Here is a 17,386-nt window from a genome sequence, read left to right on the forward strand (position 1 = left end):
TAACAAGAAAAGATATTTGTTTGAAAAAAAAGAGAAAAGAAAATATATCTAATTGTTACATCAATAATTTTGATTAACCAAGATTTTTGATGTCATCCTGTTAAAATGTCTGGAGATAGTTCAGAATTTTTTTGTATTAACATAATGGTTTAGTTGAAATACAAAACATTCTCATTTTATCTTTCTAATACAGTTCCTATTTGAATGAGGTTCCTTATAAGTATCTTAATGTAACTTCATCTGTCTGCCTCTAACCCAAACCCCTAGGTCCTTCTGTATTAAGGTTTCCTGGCTAATGGCTTATATGGTTAAGTACAGATACCACTCACCATGCAGCTATGTTACAAAGCAGGTTAGCATGCAGCAGAGGATGATTAAAAGCCAAAGGGTGCATAAAGGAAGCAAAAAGCACTAAAGATGTAAATGGCAAAATATTAACGTTTTTTATTTCTGGTGCAAAAACGTTGTAAACAAAATCCAGGATTCACTAAGTTCAATAATGTGGTGGGCTTAACGCCACTTTTTAGCATGTGATTGGCTATAAATCATGGCCAAAATAATTGGTGGATGAAGAAGCTGGTAAAACGTCCCTGTGAAGAACCAACAAGCCATTGCAAGCTACTGGCAAGCTATCTCATATATCCACATTGAGATGGCAGAGAGCGGTAAATGTGAACGCTTTGGACCACTTGGCCCTGATGGAGTTCCTATGATCAGTAATATTCAACATAAAAGATGCCTTTATATATTATAAGAAAGCTAAAAGATTTCAGTATATGGACAAGTAAATTATATTGGCAAGCAAACATCCTAGTAGGCATCTTTAGAAAAGTATATATAGAAATGCTTACTAATATTTCCATTCAAAGTGTTCATCACCAAAATACTATATTGGTCTTAGTTCATCCAACACATTTTATGAATGTTATCTTTCCTACAGGAATTAGGCAATGTAAATGTTACAAGGCTTTGTGATAATTATATTTATTACATGCTGAAGTTTTTCTTATGTCACTGGGAATGTTGTTCAATACCAGTGGACCAGTATATTGGAAACTCTTTTTAAACAATTCCTTATTTGGTCTTGGTATAATGTAATTTTTATTTCTAACAAACCTTTAATTTGGATAACACCCACATCTCTTTGCTTAGGTAGACAGGAATGGTTTTCTGAATAATTTATACATAAAATTGGCCTTTCTAAGAAATATTATTTTGTGCATTGGTAAAATTTAGTATTCACTGCATCCTGGATATAGTCTATAAGTTGATCTAGAATTAAAAGGTGTGCCCTCTTTTGGATTCTTAAACGTTTTGTCGAGTTTGAATTAGAGGTATTACCCCAAATTACATTAAAATAGTCCAGATATTCCTAATATAATTTTTATAAAATGTGACCCTACACTGAATTATATGTTTTGATTTTTCCAAGTAGCCAAAGACAGGAATGAACTTTTTTTAAAACATGTTTAGTATGAATAGACCAAGTTAGGCTGTAATCTATGAATACACTAATAATTTTATCATGAAAGGTCATATTAATGTTCTCATTGTCAAATACAACATGCAGTTTGTTGCATTCTAGCCATGCATACAAACATTTTTGAGAAAGTCTGAACATATGCACAAATTGTCAAATAATATGGCCTCATGTAAAAAGAAGGCAACACTCCCAATTTAACATTAACTTCTTCTATCTTTACATTCGAAAATCAAAGAACTCTCTAAAACATTTTCAATATGTATGGTCACTAATCCCAAAAGAAATTAGAGAAAGTACAAATATAAATCCATTTAATTAAAATCTAATTTAGTTGATGAAAAGTTGAACCTGTTTGGTTTAACAAATACATTACAACTTAAAGTAAAAATTCTCAAACCTTCATTTTTTGTGTCTCACTATTGTGTATGCTGTATAAATTCGGATGGCACATGTTCTGCTAAATTTTGTTGCTTAGAGGCCAGTGATTTACTTGGGGATGGGGTGGAATTTTCATTTGCATTGGATCACTTTTCTTTCTTGTACCTCTAGATAATGAATTGTTTGCAACCAATGTATGGCTATAATAGGTCATTTTTCTTTCTTATACCTCTAGGTAATGAATTGTTTTCAACCAATGTAATGGCTATAATAAGTCATTTTTCATATAAATCAGAAGAATAATTTTTCCTGCTATTTAAAAACCCTCCAAAAACAAATTTCAAAAATGTAATTGAAATCAGTGAGATATTTTTGTTTGCCAGTTAAACTGATTGCTCTGTGCTTCTCTGGCAATGAACAAACTTTATTAAGTAAATCTAGATATTCTCAGTTCGGTCTAAAATCAGCTGTAACAATCTTTTAACTTTCTTTCACCAAAGACAACAAATAAGGGTCATTACCACAATGTTGCAACCAAAAATCTACAGGGAAATAGACACACATAGATTTGGATTCATGACATACTTTTCTCTTGTGTTATCCACTCTCCAGTTTTCAAGGAAACTTTGCAGCATTCTGTATGAATATCTATCCCCTCTGTGCTCTGTCTGTCACTTATATTCACATCTTTCCCCAATAGGCGCTTTGTCAGTGTTGTTTTACCAACATCATATGGACCAACCACCATGACCCTGATGTTGTAAACCCTCTCTGTTCCATCTTTAAGAGCCTTTTTGTACATATCAATGGATCTTGTATCCATATTTAGGACCTCTGATGGAATGATTGGATCTGAAATTGAATGATGACAGTAAATGCAGGATTCATTCTAATTTTTAATGATATATTTTACACCCTACTAATTAAATCAAATGCATGAAAATTGAATATTATATTTTAAAGCCCTATCTATATTTCTTCTCTAAATTCTTTCTATATGAAAAAATTCACCTTTTTCTTCCAAAAAGAGGGGGAGGGGGCCTTGTTATGTATTACTAAATAACACAACAGAAAGGTTGCAACAGTGGTGAACTAATGACAGTGAACCACACTCCTGACATAACACCACAACGTCCAACTAATGACCACAGTGAAGCATGCTGCTGACATAACACCAAAAAGTCCAACTAATGACCACAGTGAAGGATGCTCCTGATAACACCCACAACAGCCAACTAATGACCACAGTGAATCATGCTATTGATATCATAACACCACAATAGCCAACTAATGACCACAGTGAAACATGCTCTTGACATCATATCAACACAATAGCCAACTAATGACTGCAGAGAAACATGATCTTGACATCATAACAACACAAGAGCCAACTAATGACTGCAGTGAAACATGATCTTGACATCATAACAGCACAATAGCAAACTAATGACTGCAGTGAAACATGATCTTGACATCATAACAACAGCCAACTAATGACCACAGTTTAACATTCTCTTGACATCAAAACAACACAATAGATAACTAATGATCACAGTCAAACATGATCTTGACATCATAACACCACAACAGCCAACTAATGACCACAGTGAAACATGCACTTGACATCATAATACCACAAAAGCCAACTAATGACCACAGTGAATCATGCTATTGATATCATAACACCACAACAGCCAACTAATGACCACAGTGAAACATGCACTTGACATCATAACACCACAATAGCCAACTAATAACCACAGTGAATCATGCTATTGATATCATAACACCACAATGGCCAACTAATAACCACGGTCAAACATGTTTTTGACATCATAACACCACAACAGCCAACTAATGACCACAGTGAATCATGCTATTGATATCATAACACCACAACAGCCAACTAATAACCACAGTGAATCATGCTATTGACATCATAACACCACAATGGCCAACTAATAACCACAGTCAAACATGCTTTTGACATCATAACACCACAACAGCCAACTAATAACCACAGTGAATCATGCTATTGATATCATAACACCACAATAGCCAACTAATGACCACAGTGAATCATGCTATTGATATCATAACACCACAACAGCCAACTAATGACCACACTGAAACATGATCTTGACATCATAACACCACAACAGCCAACTAATGACCACAGTGAAACATGCACTTGACATCATAACACCACAATAGCCAACTAATAACCACAGTGAATCATGCTATTGACATCATAACACCACAATAGCCAACTAATAACCACGGTCAAACATGCTATTGATATCATAACACCACAACAGCCAACTAATGACCACAGTCAAACATGCTTTTGACATCATAACACCACAACAGCCAACTAATGACCACAGTGAATCATGCTATTGATATCATAACACCACAATGGCCAACTAATAACCACAGTCAAACATGCTTTTGACATCATAACACCACAATAGCCAACTAATAACCACAGTGAATCATGCTATTGATATCATAACACCACAATGGCCAACTAATGACCACAGTGAAACATGCTATAGACATCATAACACCACAACAGCCAACTAATGACCACAGTCAAACATAATCTTGACATAATACCACAATAGCCAAATAATGACCACAGTCAAACATGCACTTGACATCATAACAACACAATGGCCAACTAATGACCACAGTGAAACATTCTCCTGATACATCACCTGTTTTTGGAATACTTTAAAAAAATCAGTTCTGAGAATAATCTAGCAACAAATATAGCTGAAACGCAGTGTTATATTTTGGGGGGATCAAAACCTCTTTTAAATGCATTATTGGCAACATAATAATAATGGATATAAAAATGAATTAATTTTCCTGGGTACACACTGAAACAGCTAGCCCAGTATGATCTATGTGGGTATTGAACCCATTATCCTTGGATTTCATAGTCCAGTGCTTAAACAAGTATCACGACTCTCTGAAATGACTGAAATTTAATTGCATTGGAAGAATTTATTGATAACATTACAAAACAATTTTCATGATTATTATCTCATTCAATGATATATATTTTATATCCCCCCTAAAAAATTTGATGCAGCTATGGTATTAAATTCAAATAGATTGTACTGTATATTTTTTGAAAAGAAAACCAATGTGATGTATGCAGGATACATGTTATGGTACACTAACTTTAAAACAATAAGTAAATGGTAACCATGGAGACACATTTTAGAGGGACAAAAGAAAATAATAACATAATGCACTCAGCAATATTTTTTTCTAAAAATGAGATAATCTTATTTGCATCAACATTTTTGACACCTTAACATTGTAGTCTGTTCTGTACTATGTCATATTGACCTAAACTGAGCTACACCATTGAATTTCTGTTTCAGATCTTGTTCTCAGTAACTGTAGTGTACACTCATCTCTGTCATGGTTTTTCATAGTAAATAACTATATTTTCTGATTTGCTTTTCTTTAAAAGCAAACAAATCATTACTTAAGTGACACGTTGTGTATTTGCAGAAATTTGATCTTTTTTAAATTGCAGATCCAAATAAGGATTATTATTATTAGTATATGCATAAAAATAGAATTACTATCAAAGTAAAATGGATGCATCATGGGATAGGCCACTACAGCATATTTTGAATTAACTCCAGTATTACAATGCCCATTAGTTGAAATATATAGTCCAGGTCAGAACAAAATCTCGCAACCGCTAAAATTATTTTGTCTGTCTTTTTACATTTGTATTTTACCCCTTGTTAAGTTATAGCTGTCCTTTACTTACACTATAACACGCGTACCTTTAAATATCGAATGTTCCATTTATTTCGATTGCTAAATATAAATATTTCTTGAAAAATCATTATAGATCTGTGACAATAAATGCGTACTACATAACCAGTAAATATTTATAGAGGCCAACCAATACGCGTGATCCTGTCTGAACTGAACTGAATGGCACGCGCTACGATGAAAAGCGACACCTGGTACAAAATATTTTGTGTATTGCTTGTAATGGCTTCTCAACCTGGCCGTCATCGTCCATAACTATTTATAATTTTTGCCTGTAAGTTTTGTGTTTATAAATAGAATGTACATCAAATAACAGTAAGGAAATGAAGATACTTAGATAAAGCAATATTAATATTAAATTTAATAACAACAAATATAATTTTATTTAAACTTAACATTAATAAAGGTGACAATACATGACGAAACTGACATCTTGACATTTGTTTCCTTTATGTGAATTTAAATTTTTAGAATTGTCAGTAAATAAAGTATGTCATTTTATTTGTGATGTCAAGTAATAAATAATGTCAATGAAATCAAATAAATTATGTCACTAAAATAATAATTAAAGTCAATGAAATAAATTATGTGAATAAAAAAGAAATATGGATTACCTGGGTACTGTGTCCTGTATCTAGTGATGTGATTACTGTACCAGCATGTTATATAGAGATGTCCATTGTCCCAGAATATGGCCCATGGATAACGTGGTATTCCCTGTGTGATGATGGACGCAAGTTGACATTCAGATGTAAGATGGTGAATACAGGGATAAGGGTTCCAGTTACACACAAACAGACTTCCATGTTGGTCTATTACGATGCCTTTGGGTGCCTTCAAATCTTTATGTTTGTATGTATATTTACATTTAGTGGGATTATTGACATCAAAGGCATAGACACCATTATCACCAACAACACCAACATAGCACGAAATGTAAATCATGTTGTCTTTTGTCGTTATGAAACTCGACAACCCCATGTTCTTCACCTTACAAATCTCATGAATGTTGCCAACAAGATGTCCATCATTACTCGACACAATACACCAACACAACGTGTTTTGTTTCCCACCACATACAACAAGATCATCCTTGAATGACACGATTCCATGATACCAATCCATTCCTCCCTGTACACGTATATCTCTACTCCATGTTATAACACGTGTGTTGAGTGTGGATATAATTTTCATCAGACCGTCCATCAGAATCACAGCCATTTCCGTGTCATTGATAAGACTGATACCAAGTGGCCTTGACTCCAGTTTGTCTGACTCGTACAGTAACTTTCCATCCTGGAGTCCGTGAAGCCGGACTTTCCACTCACTTTATCCTCATCCCAGTCTATGACGAATATCACGTTACTGCAAACCACGATACCTTGGTACCAGGGGGACTCGTTGTCTGTGGAAATAAAGTGATATAAACATTAATACACATCTACACGAAAATACCAATATGTATACGTATATTAAAATAATAAATAACTTATATACGTCGTCTTATTGTTACGATGAATTTAATTTCTGACAATAAACAATAGTTTTCATCGACATCTACGATTATTATCATGTTTACATACACGAAAAATACGCTTAAACAGGGGACACATATTTACATCGACATATGCAACTATTATCAGTTCCTCAGACACGAAAACAGAAACTAAAATAACGCTTTATCATTCATTTAATTATATATCTGACTTTAAGTCAGCTTGAAACATCTGATAGTTACAATCGTCGTAGAGGTGTTATCGTTATCATCGTCTTAATTATTGTTATATAAAAGACAAAAAGGCCATGTAGGCATGTATTCTGTTTTTGCCAGTAAGCACATTATTCTTGTTTGTACAGTATTTTAGTAAAGATATCAACTTTATCTTTAGTTTGACATTTGTACTGTGTTCATGAAAATAATACTGTACACATTTAACGATAAGAAATAGTGTGCTAGTTACTAGTTCCTGTGTTGTAACTAATGTTGTCCCTCGTCCTAAATAACTTATATCAATCGTCTTATCATTACAACGAATTTCATTATATTTACGACCACATTAACGCTGTACCAGGGGTGACGGTCGCCTGTGGTAATTGATATAAAAATGTATATTTTCACAACAATAACCGACATTTACACCTATATTAATGAATTTGCATGATGTACAAATGATCAATACATATGAATTTAGTATATTATTATAACTTTAACTTTCTGACAATTACAATTACAATTGTCGTATTAGTGTCGTCCTCATCATCATCTACTTGATATTATTATTACAGCAGACATCACAAAGAACCCGTAAGCACACTAATGTAGTTCTGTACAGTTTTCAGTAAACTGAAGATGCCAACAAAAGTGAGTTAACAGGTTCTGTGTGGAAACTGCTATTGTCCCTCAAATTTTCAACAACGTGATCGTGATACATGCGTGCGTAGATGTATAAAATCCATTAACGTCTCTAACATCGTTAAAACTAAACATATTATTGACTATCATTTCAATACTATTGACTAATTTCATTTCAATAGAGTATTGTAATAAATAAATTACATAATACGTAATGTCCTTGAACTCGTAAAAGTTTCTTTCGAAAATATGAATTTAATCCTTATAAATGATATTTCTTTCTTAGAAAACTTATTTTGCGATATTATATAACGCTGGCCATACAAATGGAAGGGTGGATATAAACTAAGTATAATAATAATAATAATAATAAATCATTCATGTGATATTGTCCTTCCATGTACAATATTTCGTCGCATCCATATATGTATGAACTACCCTCAGCATTTCAATGAAAATCCCTGTTAGCAAACTTCACCATACATTCCTTCATCTTTTTGTCGTCTGCTGAATATTCCCCACAGTGGGCTTTCTTCTTTGCGTTATGATACTATCACTGCCAAGAACGCTGGCGGAAACTTACCACATGGATAAATCCATAAGTTCTGGTAATTTCATTACACCGGTTTAGGTTCCGTTTGCTGCAGTCTTTACTTTAGAACGATTTAATACAAAATGTGAAGATTTTTTTTGCAAAAACTTTAGAGGAAAAGAAAGGGATTCTTTTCTTGCAGTGCTAGAGTACAAGGCTGATGTTGTTACAAGGCAGCGCGCGACATGCGTCACAAGATATACGGTATCGATATATTCTGCAAGAGTTACAGATTTGAAGAAGCGCGTTTTCTATCACACAAACTCCGCCTACAAAAGCGCTCTCAGGGAAAATGTAAATGTCAAAAAAAAGAATGGAAAACAAATTATATACAAAGCTATGTTTTAATGTTTGCAGATAATGGCAGTTTAGGCTATTTCACGTATAAAATAAAAAGTCACTTTTGAAGTATATATATAAAACCGAGACCATACTAGGGACTAACTGGTGCAGCTTTTGTTTACTTTTCTCAACATTTATTTCGGTAATTACTATCCTACACACTGAAATCAAGTGCCAAGGTCATACAATTATTTTATGGAAGATTTAAACAAATATCAACATTTATCTTCATCAACAGCAGCAATATGAAATTAATTATCAACAGGAGCAGAGAACTATTGTTAGGAAGCCATTTAAAATAAAATATTATTTGGCTATAGGGCTAAGTTAAGCTGATTCTCTTGTTAAGTTTCTAAACACTTTTGCCAGGCAGAATTATTTGGTACGTTAGATCCAGATCTAAATATGTTACAATTCTGCTAACGTGCTGTGAAGTTTCATTCATCAATTTTTATACAAATTTACAAGATTGACGTCTCCACTGACAGATTAATATTTGCACTGACCGACCTGTTTTACCCTATACACAATTGCAATTGGATTTATTCACTAGTTACGATATATTGATAAATACACGTTTTACTCCTCAAGGTCAACATTCTTGAAACAGACGCAAATCCGTAAAAGCCATCCTACCATGTGGAATCATAGGGTTATTCTATTCTTTTTAATTAACAACAATTCCACCGTTGCCACAAAATCGTTATCATCGTCCTTAAACTTGGTATATGCATACTCTTGTCAACCTTGAAAAGGACTATAAAGTAATTCTGCATGGGATTTGTTTTATTTAAACAAATTTAAGTATTTAGGCATCGCCGTTTCCTGTAGAAGGTGTACCTTCTTGGCGCAACAACCTCTAATAAACAAAGTAGAAAGTAATTTACACATATCATTTTATTATTTTATCGTCTTCTCTTCTGTGCGAATTTTTTCACAAGTTCCGAACTACAGCTATGTTATTAAGGAAGTGAAGCGCAGAGTTCTAGAAATGCATGCACCATTTTCTATTGGCACTGCGTAGTAAGTAATTGACGATACGAAAATCGATCATTTCATTACATAAGTGATTTTTGACGGGGAAAAAAAACGACTTCCAAAAAGAACCCTGTATTCAAGAAAAAAGAAAAATTACCTGTCTTCAAGAGGGTTATTACTTTCTACGTGAAAATAAAAAAAAACAAATATTTTTATGAAACACCCATTTGTAAGAAGAGTTTACCTTTTTAACAGACGTTAACGTGCTATAACGAAAAATGCACTAATGTCTTGTAAAAGACAATTTCTCTTGAGAATCGAGAATATTTTGCCAAGAATTTACTGAGCACAGTTATCATAATGCGATATTTGAAACTTAGCAGTGACTGACAAATGTTCTATAGACGTAAACGTGTGTCAGTGGGATCAGTTCTTACATTTAGTACAGTTATGTGACATCATCGTAAATATATGGCAAACTGGATGCAGAGGAAGAAAATGAAAGATCATAATTTTTCCGCATCTTGATTTATCTCTGTACTAACATCAATATCTTTTATATAACAGTGGATGGAATATCATTCTGAATATCAGCATTTCCTGACACAGTTCTGACATGCCGTATAGCCGTATATACAGCTGAAATTTTTTTACCGTTATTTTTAACAGAATTTCATTAAATTGATGATTCATTATCTTCATTGTTTATAAAAAAAAATTATAAAAATGTTTTCAAATAGTTTTGTAAGAAAATGACCCTTATAGGGTAAATACTGGAATGTCAAGTCGCCATCTTAAACTTACCCTCTCTCTATGACTCTCGCTCTCCACAAACATACTTACCAAAAAACTTGCCACTTACGGGTACCTTTTACTTGCCGCAAAGTAACGTAAAAGTGCAACTTAGTAAAGAAAAAGGTGCGTAATTCTCGTTAGTGAAACACCCGTAATAACGTACGGATGTCGTACGCATAAACCTAAGAAAATATTGGGCGCTCGTTATTTTATAAAAATGTGTCTCGTTTCAAGACGCAGCTTAAGTTTACGCAAGAACGTTTCACAAGGATATCCGTAGGAACATTTCGTACGCCTAAAAATAAAACTTTTGCGTAAGCTACTCTTTTGTATGGGAAGTAGATAGTAAATTAGTAAAAGTAATATGACACGATGCAAAGGAAGGCGACGAAGATGACGATAACAACAATAAAATGACCCCAAAAATATCGTGCAAAAAATATGCCTGGACCGATTGGACATACTAATGAAATATAGGTATTATTTATTTAAAGAAGATAGTGTGTGTGTGTGTGTGTGTGTGTGTCTGCCGATTTTGTCGTGCCCAGACAATGTGGGTTGACCCTGTCCTCCCTTAATACATCTGTATATGTTCATTGTATAAAAACAATAATGATGATTATGAATTTTGCAGGGTTAATTTCTTTTTTATCATCATATTTGTAAGTTTTTTTTAACTCCCATGAAGCCAAAAGCTTATGTACTTTCCGACCTCCATTGGACTTTTAGAGGTCCGAGTTCCATAAGTTTGGACTTCCGATTTAGGGTCGTACTATTGCCCCAGTGACATGTTAATGTCATGGGCCAATTTCCTCCCCCTTGTTTTCCTCTTTTGTTTTTTATTTAATTGACTTTGCCAGAGTCATTTAGCCCCATTTATTAGTATATTATTATTATTATAATATATATATATATATATATATATATATATATATATATATATATATATATATATATATATATATATATATATGTGTGTGTGTGTGTGTGTGTGTGTGTGTGTGTGTGTGTTTTTACGTATGTATTTTTTTATGTATTGGCTTATCTATGTCAAATGGTTCCAGTCTTTCTCTTAAGTAAGTATATAAAAATAATAAGTGTGTATATATGTTTGTGTGTTGTGTAGAGAGGTTTATAGTATGTCATAGCATACTGTTTTTTATTAGATCTTTTAAAGGGTGATGGTTTTTCTTAAAGTTCAATTTTTTGGTACATTTTAGTGCATGTATCTTAATTCAGGGTAATTATCTCTTCCCTGTTTGTCAAACAGGGAGTTGAGTTGTATTAAGTTTTAATTGATGTACTGATGTAATCTTGTACTTCTAATGATTATGTATACTTTTGGGAGTATTACATATTCATTAGATTCCTATTTTGGTTGAGTCAATTTGTTTATGTTTGTAGGTCTTATATACCTGTGTTAGATCTTAATATGTTAAGTGAGTTCAGTTGTATAGTATTTTCTCAAGACTGGTTTTCGGTACATATCGCTGAGGAATTTGCCTCGTTCCCATCTTCGTGAAATGATCCGTGGGCAAATTTGCCTCCTGGCGCGGTATGTCAATTTAGAGTTGAGGCGATCGTTTTCTTCCATCAAGCAGCGGGATTCTCTGTAATGGAGCGTCCGAGTCTGTCTGAAAGTCTCTGGTAGTACATCAGGCTTGTTCATGTATATAGAAATATTTTAGTGAGCTGAATTTGGAATAAGATGGATATACGACTGTGGCATAGGTTCCATCATTAGAAACTTTAATAAACGTCTGGGATGAATTCTCTGTCACATTCATCGTTCATCTATTAATTTACTTTCTAATTTTAATGTTCAATTAGAACTGTAATATCTCTTTATTAAATTATAATTTTACTGTTAAATTATAGTGTTTTAAATGATTTTTCCCCCCATTATTTCTTGGTTATATTCAATTGTCCCGTGTTCGCTGCATTTACCTGTACTCTTGAGGTTATTTTGTTGTACAGGATTTTAGTCCACTTTTGAAAATTATTTCCAAATCCAAATTTTTCTAAAACCTTTTGCATATAGTTGTGTTTTGCTCTGTCAAATGCTTTTTCCTGGTCAAAAAGTACCATAGCACCTTCTAGCCCACATTCCTGTATATAATCTATAATTGTTTTAATGCTTAAAATGTTAACCTGAATGTCCCTCCCCTTGGCCCCACATGTTTGATTTATGTTAATGATTTTATCCATTCCCTTTTTAATTCTTTCTGCTAAAATTTTACTTAATAATTTATAATCCGTATTTAGAAGGGAGATGGGCCTCCATTTTTTTTTATAGATTTTCCCTATCGCCCTTCCCTTCGAATATTTGTGTTATAATCCCTTCCCTGTCATAGTATTATTTCTCAAGTGAATATTATTGTATAACCATAACAACTCGCCACGGAATTCCATATAAAAATCTGCCGTGAGTCCATCTCTACCTGGGGATTTTCCTTTGGTCAAATTATTTATGCTATTTAAGATTTCTTCTCTTGAGATGAAATCATCACACGAGTTCTTGTGTTCTGATAATATCATCTCACAAGCTATTCCTTGTAGGTACTCTTCTATTGTGTTGGTATTAATTTGTTGTGATGTATACAACTTACTATAAAATTCTTCAATGTGTTTTAAAATTTCCTTCCTGTCGGATATCCACTTTCCATCATTAATTTTTTAAGTTTCAATATATTTTTCTCCCGCCCCGCTTAACTCCTCTTTTTTATATAGGCCCTCTCTTTGTTTTTGTTTTTTTGTATATTGTGGTAAATTTTCCGGCCCTTATTTCTCTCCCTTTCATTTCTTCATCTAATATCTGATTTAATTTCTCTTTGAGTATTTTTTCTCTCTCATTTGTATTAATTTTTTCTAGCTGTCTTTTAATCGCGTCTTTTTCCATTTTTTGTTTTTCCTTCCTAATTTTTGAATATGTAATAGCTTTCTTTTTAAATAATGTTTTTAGTTTATCCCATTCATTTAAAATATCTATGTTCCCCTTCTCTATACATTTTTTTATTTCTAATTTAATTTCTTCGATAAAATCTTTCTCCTCCAAAATTTTGTTGTTCAGTCTCGAGTTCCCTTTACCCCATTTATGTTTATTTTTCAATTCTGTTTCTAAATATACTAACTTGTGATCTGAAACTTTACAATCCGTAATGCCTGCTTCTTCATCTATCTTTTTTCGTAAATGGTACAATACAATTTATCTAATCTACTCCCTTTGTCTATTTTTTCTATTCATACGTGTATTCCCTCCTAACTAAATTCAATTTCCTTCATACATCTACCATTTTGTGTTTGTTTAAGAAAATTTCCAGCTCTGGTTTAAACCTTACATCGTTTGTGGTTAATTCCCCTACTCTATCTATATTCTCCCCCATCCAGTTAAAATCTCCCCCTAAAATTAAATTTTCCATGGTAAATTTTTCCATGTATTTAGATAAATTTTATAAAAACTGTTGTTTACGATATTTATTCGCGGGCATGTATACATTTAAAAAGTGGACATCTTCTATTATAAAATGGATCATCCTCCCCTTGAAAAAATTCTCCTTCGTTTTCCCTTTTCCAGTTTAATCCCCTTTTATTTTTAATAAATGTTGCTACCCCTCCTTATACATCTTCCCCCTTAAATCATTTAAAATCGGTACACCATTCAGTTTATCTTCACATAGTGCCATTAATTCTTTAGTGAACCCATTATGTGTTTCTTGTATAAACAGAATGTCATTATTGGTTTCATTATATAATTTAATTAGTTTATCCTTATTAATCCCATTTACATTTATAGATGAAACATGGAAGTTTTTTCCATCCATTTTTCATTTTCCTTCCGGGTTGCCGCATTTCGGTTATACAGTGATTATTATTTAAAATATAGTTATAAAAGTATATCATGTATGTTAGTTTACTCAATAATTAGTTTGTTTTTGTTTGAGGGGGAGCTGGATCTCTCCCCCACCCATTTATTACTATATGTTGGAGTAACTTCCTCAGTTGTATTGTCTTCTGTCCTGTCTATACTCGTTTGGTCTGTGGTATTTTCTGTACCCATTTCCGTTCCATTGTCGTGTTCCGTCAGTTTTGAGTCAGTTTCATTTTCCATTCCTGTCATAATGTCATATTCACTGTAGTCTTTATTGAAACTGTCTATTTCACTCTGGTCTTCACTGTCACTTTCCTATCTCAATTTTTTCTCCCCCCCCCCCCCCCCCGAACTTATCCTCCTTGTTCTCATAAATTGTATGTGGACTTTCATGTTCGGTATCACTATTGCCTCTCTCCTGGGATGAACTCGACCTGGAGAAGGCTTTCCTTTTTTTTAAGTCTCAATTTTGGTAAAGGAGTAGAGGTCAGGTGTTTCATGCTCACTTCTGACTCTTCACTTTCCGTTATTTCCTTCTCGTCTCCCAAGGAGTTTTCCTCTTCTTGTAGGTGAGAGAACCTATTAGTCAGTGTTATTGGTTTTCCATTGTAGGGAGTTTGCATTTTCTCTGTTTTATTGGGACTTAAGATTATCTCCCATTCAGGGGTTGGTGAATTGTCCCTTACGTCAATTTCTGGTAAGGTCATGAGTTCGTTATTTACTGAGTTATCAGTTTTGTTTCCCCCTTCATTTCCCTCTTTTCTTATTTCCTGTATTATTGTACTTAGTTGTGTGTCAATGTCACTGTTGGTCATTGGTTGACTACTAGCAACTTTTCTAGCGTAAGTTGCTGTTGTTGTTTGTCCCTTCTGGTCTGTGCTTTCCTTGGGGTTTGCTGACATTTAGGGCACTTCCAGTAATTCTCGTAACCCCGAAACCAGCTTTTCAACCTAAATCCCATTACATAAAAAAAATGTTGGAAGTTTTGGGGCATCTTCTTTTGCCACAGTGAGGATTCGTACTCCTGTCTTTACATTTCCAAAACCCCAAACTGTGGCCGTTTTTGCTCTCATAATTTTGCTTTTTAGTTTACGATCAACTTTGTTAGTCACTTCTATGGTCTCTCCTTCCAAAGGGAGGCTTGAGATGGAGACATCTATTGTTTTGGCTTCTATCTCTCTCGTTAAGGGTGCAGTTTTGTATATATTTGCCTTATTTCCCTTTATTTCAATTTAGTCTGCTCTATCAAAGGTGTGTCAAAATCCTTTGGATATATGACGTATTTGTTATAGCTTGCATTCTGCAGGCCATCTACCTTGTCTATGTCAATCCCCATTACTTTAAGGGCAGTCAGAACTTTAGCTTGCCATGGCGCGCTGGCTAAATTTCCAAAACCTATCGTTTGACACCCAGGGGGGTGGAATGCTATGAGTACTCTATCCTCTACTTTAGTCTTAAAGTATGTACTTAGCTTGCTTCCCCCCAGCTGAACATAGTTTGACAACATTTCTGTTGCTACTTCCATTTTCACAGAGATTATTTCACTAATACTTACACCTTTCATTCGTGCTTTTTCATCACGCTCTGTTTACAGGCTCGTCAAACCTTCGTATGCGGTGGTCCGTGACTCTTAGTCAACATTGAAAGGACTATAAAGTATTAACTATTCACGGGATTAGTAGAAAGTGTCACATTAGAGGCAAACATGGAGAGGTTAACCATTTTAAATTTGGTTTAAATATTAAAGAGCCAATCGCGGAACTAATGGTAGGCCGCCATTTAAAAGAAAATATTGTTTGATTAGAGTACAATGTCAAGCTAATTCTCGTTATTTATTTTCTAAAAACTTATGCCAGGCAGAATTATTTGGTGTGTTCGATCCAGATCTAAATATGTTACAATTCTGCTAACGCGCTGTGAGGTCAAAGTTTCATTCATCGATTTTTATACAAATTTACAATAATGACGTCTTCACTGGCAGATTAATATTTGCACTGACCGACTTTGTTTTACCCTATACAGAATTACAATTGCACGTCTTCCCTGGCAATGATATATTGATAAATACACTCACCGACCTTTTTTTATCCCTCAAGGTCAACATTCTTGAAACAGACGGAAATCCGTAAATACCATATTACCCAGTGGAATCATAGGGTTATTTTATTTTTTATTAATTAACAGTTCCAGCGTTGCCACAAAATCGTTATCGTCGTCCTTAAAGTTGGTATATGCATACTCTTGTCAACCTTGAAAAGGACTATAAAGTAATTTTTCATGGGATTTTTTTAGTTAAACAAGTCTAAGTATTTAGGCATTACATTTTCCTGTAGAAGGTGTACCTTTCTCGCACAGCAACATTTAATGGAATAATGTAGAAAGTAATTTACACATCATAAATATCATTTTTTAATTTATCATCTTCTGTTCCATGAGAATTTTTTCACAAGTTCCGAACTACAGTTATATTATTATGGAAGTGAAATGCGGAGTTCTAAAATTGCAGGCACCATTTTGTACTGTCTCTGCATATTAAGCAACTGACGATACGAAAATCGATCATTTCATTCAATAAGTGATTTTTCACGAAGAAAAAATATTGATTTCCAAGAAGAACTCTATAGTCAAGAAGAAAGAAAATTTCCGGTCTTCAAGTGGATTATTACTTTCTACGTGGAAAAAATTATTATTTTTTATGAAACACATTTTTAAGGAGATTATATCATTTTAATAGAAGTTAACGGGCTGTCAAGAAAAATACACTTTTGTCATGTAAAAGACACTTTCTCT

At 33.6% G+C, this 17,386-nt stretch overlaps 1 protein-coding gene and 1 long non-coding RNA gene across 2 annotated transcripts in view; both read right to left on the reverse strand.

Annotated features, from left to right (window-relative positions):
* LOC149774810 (uncharacterized) overlaps positions 1 to 6,888 on the reverse strand; it is a 138,986-nt gene extending 132,098 nt beyond the window's left edge. The window contains exons 1-2 of the mRNA XM_089944732.1: positions 6,283 to 6,888; positions 2,447 to 2,713 (exon numbers count right to left, since the gene is read on the reverse strand). Of these exons, the coding sequence (XP_089800858.1) occupies positions 2,447 to 2,713; positions 6,283 to 6,874 (859 nt within the window). The 5' untranslated portion in view covers positions 6,875 to 6,888. The remainder of the gene's footprint in view (positions 1 to 2,446; positions 2,714 to 6,282) is intronic.
* Positions 6,880 to 17,386, reverse strand: part of LOC149774811 (uncharacterized) — a 72,141-nt gene continuing 61,634 nt past the window's right edge. Inside the window, exon 3 of the long non-coding RNA XR_016416711.1 lies at positions 6,880 to 7,073. This is a non-coding gene — a long non-coding RNA (uncharacterized LOC149774811). The remainder of the gene's footprint in view (positions 7,074 to 17,386) is intronic.

The sequence above is a fragment of the Sinohyriopsis cumingii genome, unplaced genomic scaffold, assembly GCF_028554795.1.
Source record: "Sinohyriopsis cumingii isolate HCF-2022 unplaced genomic scaffold, ASM2855479v2 utg000131l, whole genome shotgun sequence".
Classification (NCBI taxonomy): domain Eukaryota; kingdom Metazoa; phylum Mollusca; class Bivalvia; order Unionida; family Unionidae; genus Sinohyriopsis; species Sinohyriopsis cumingii.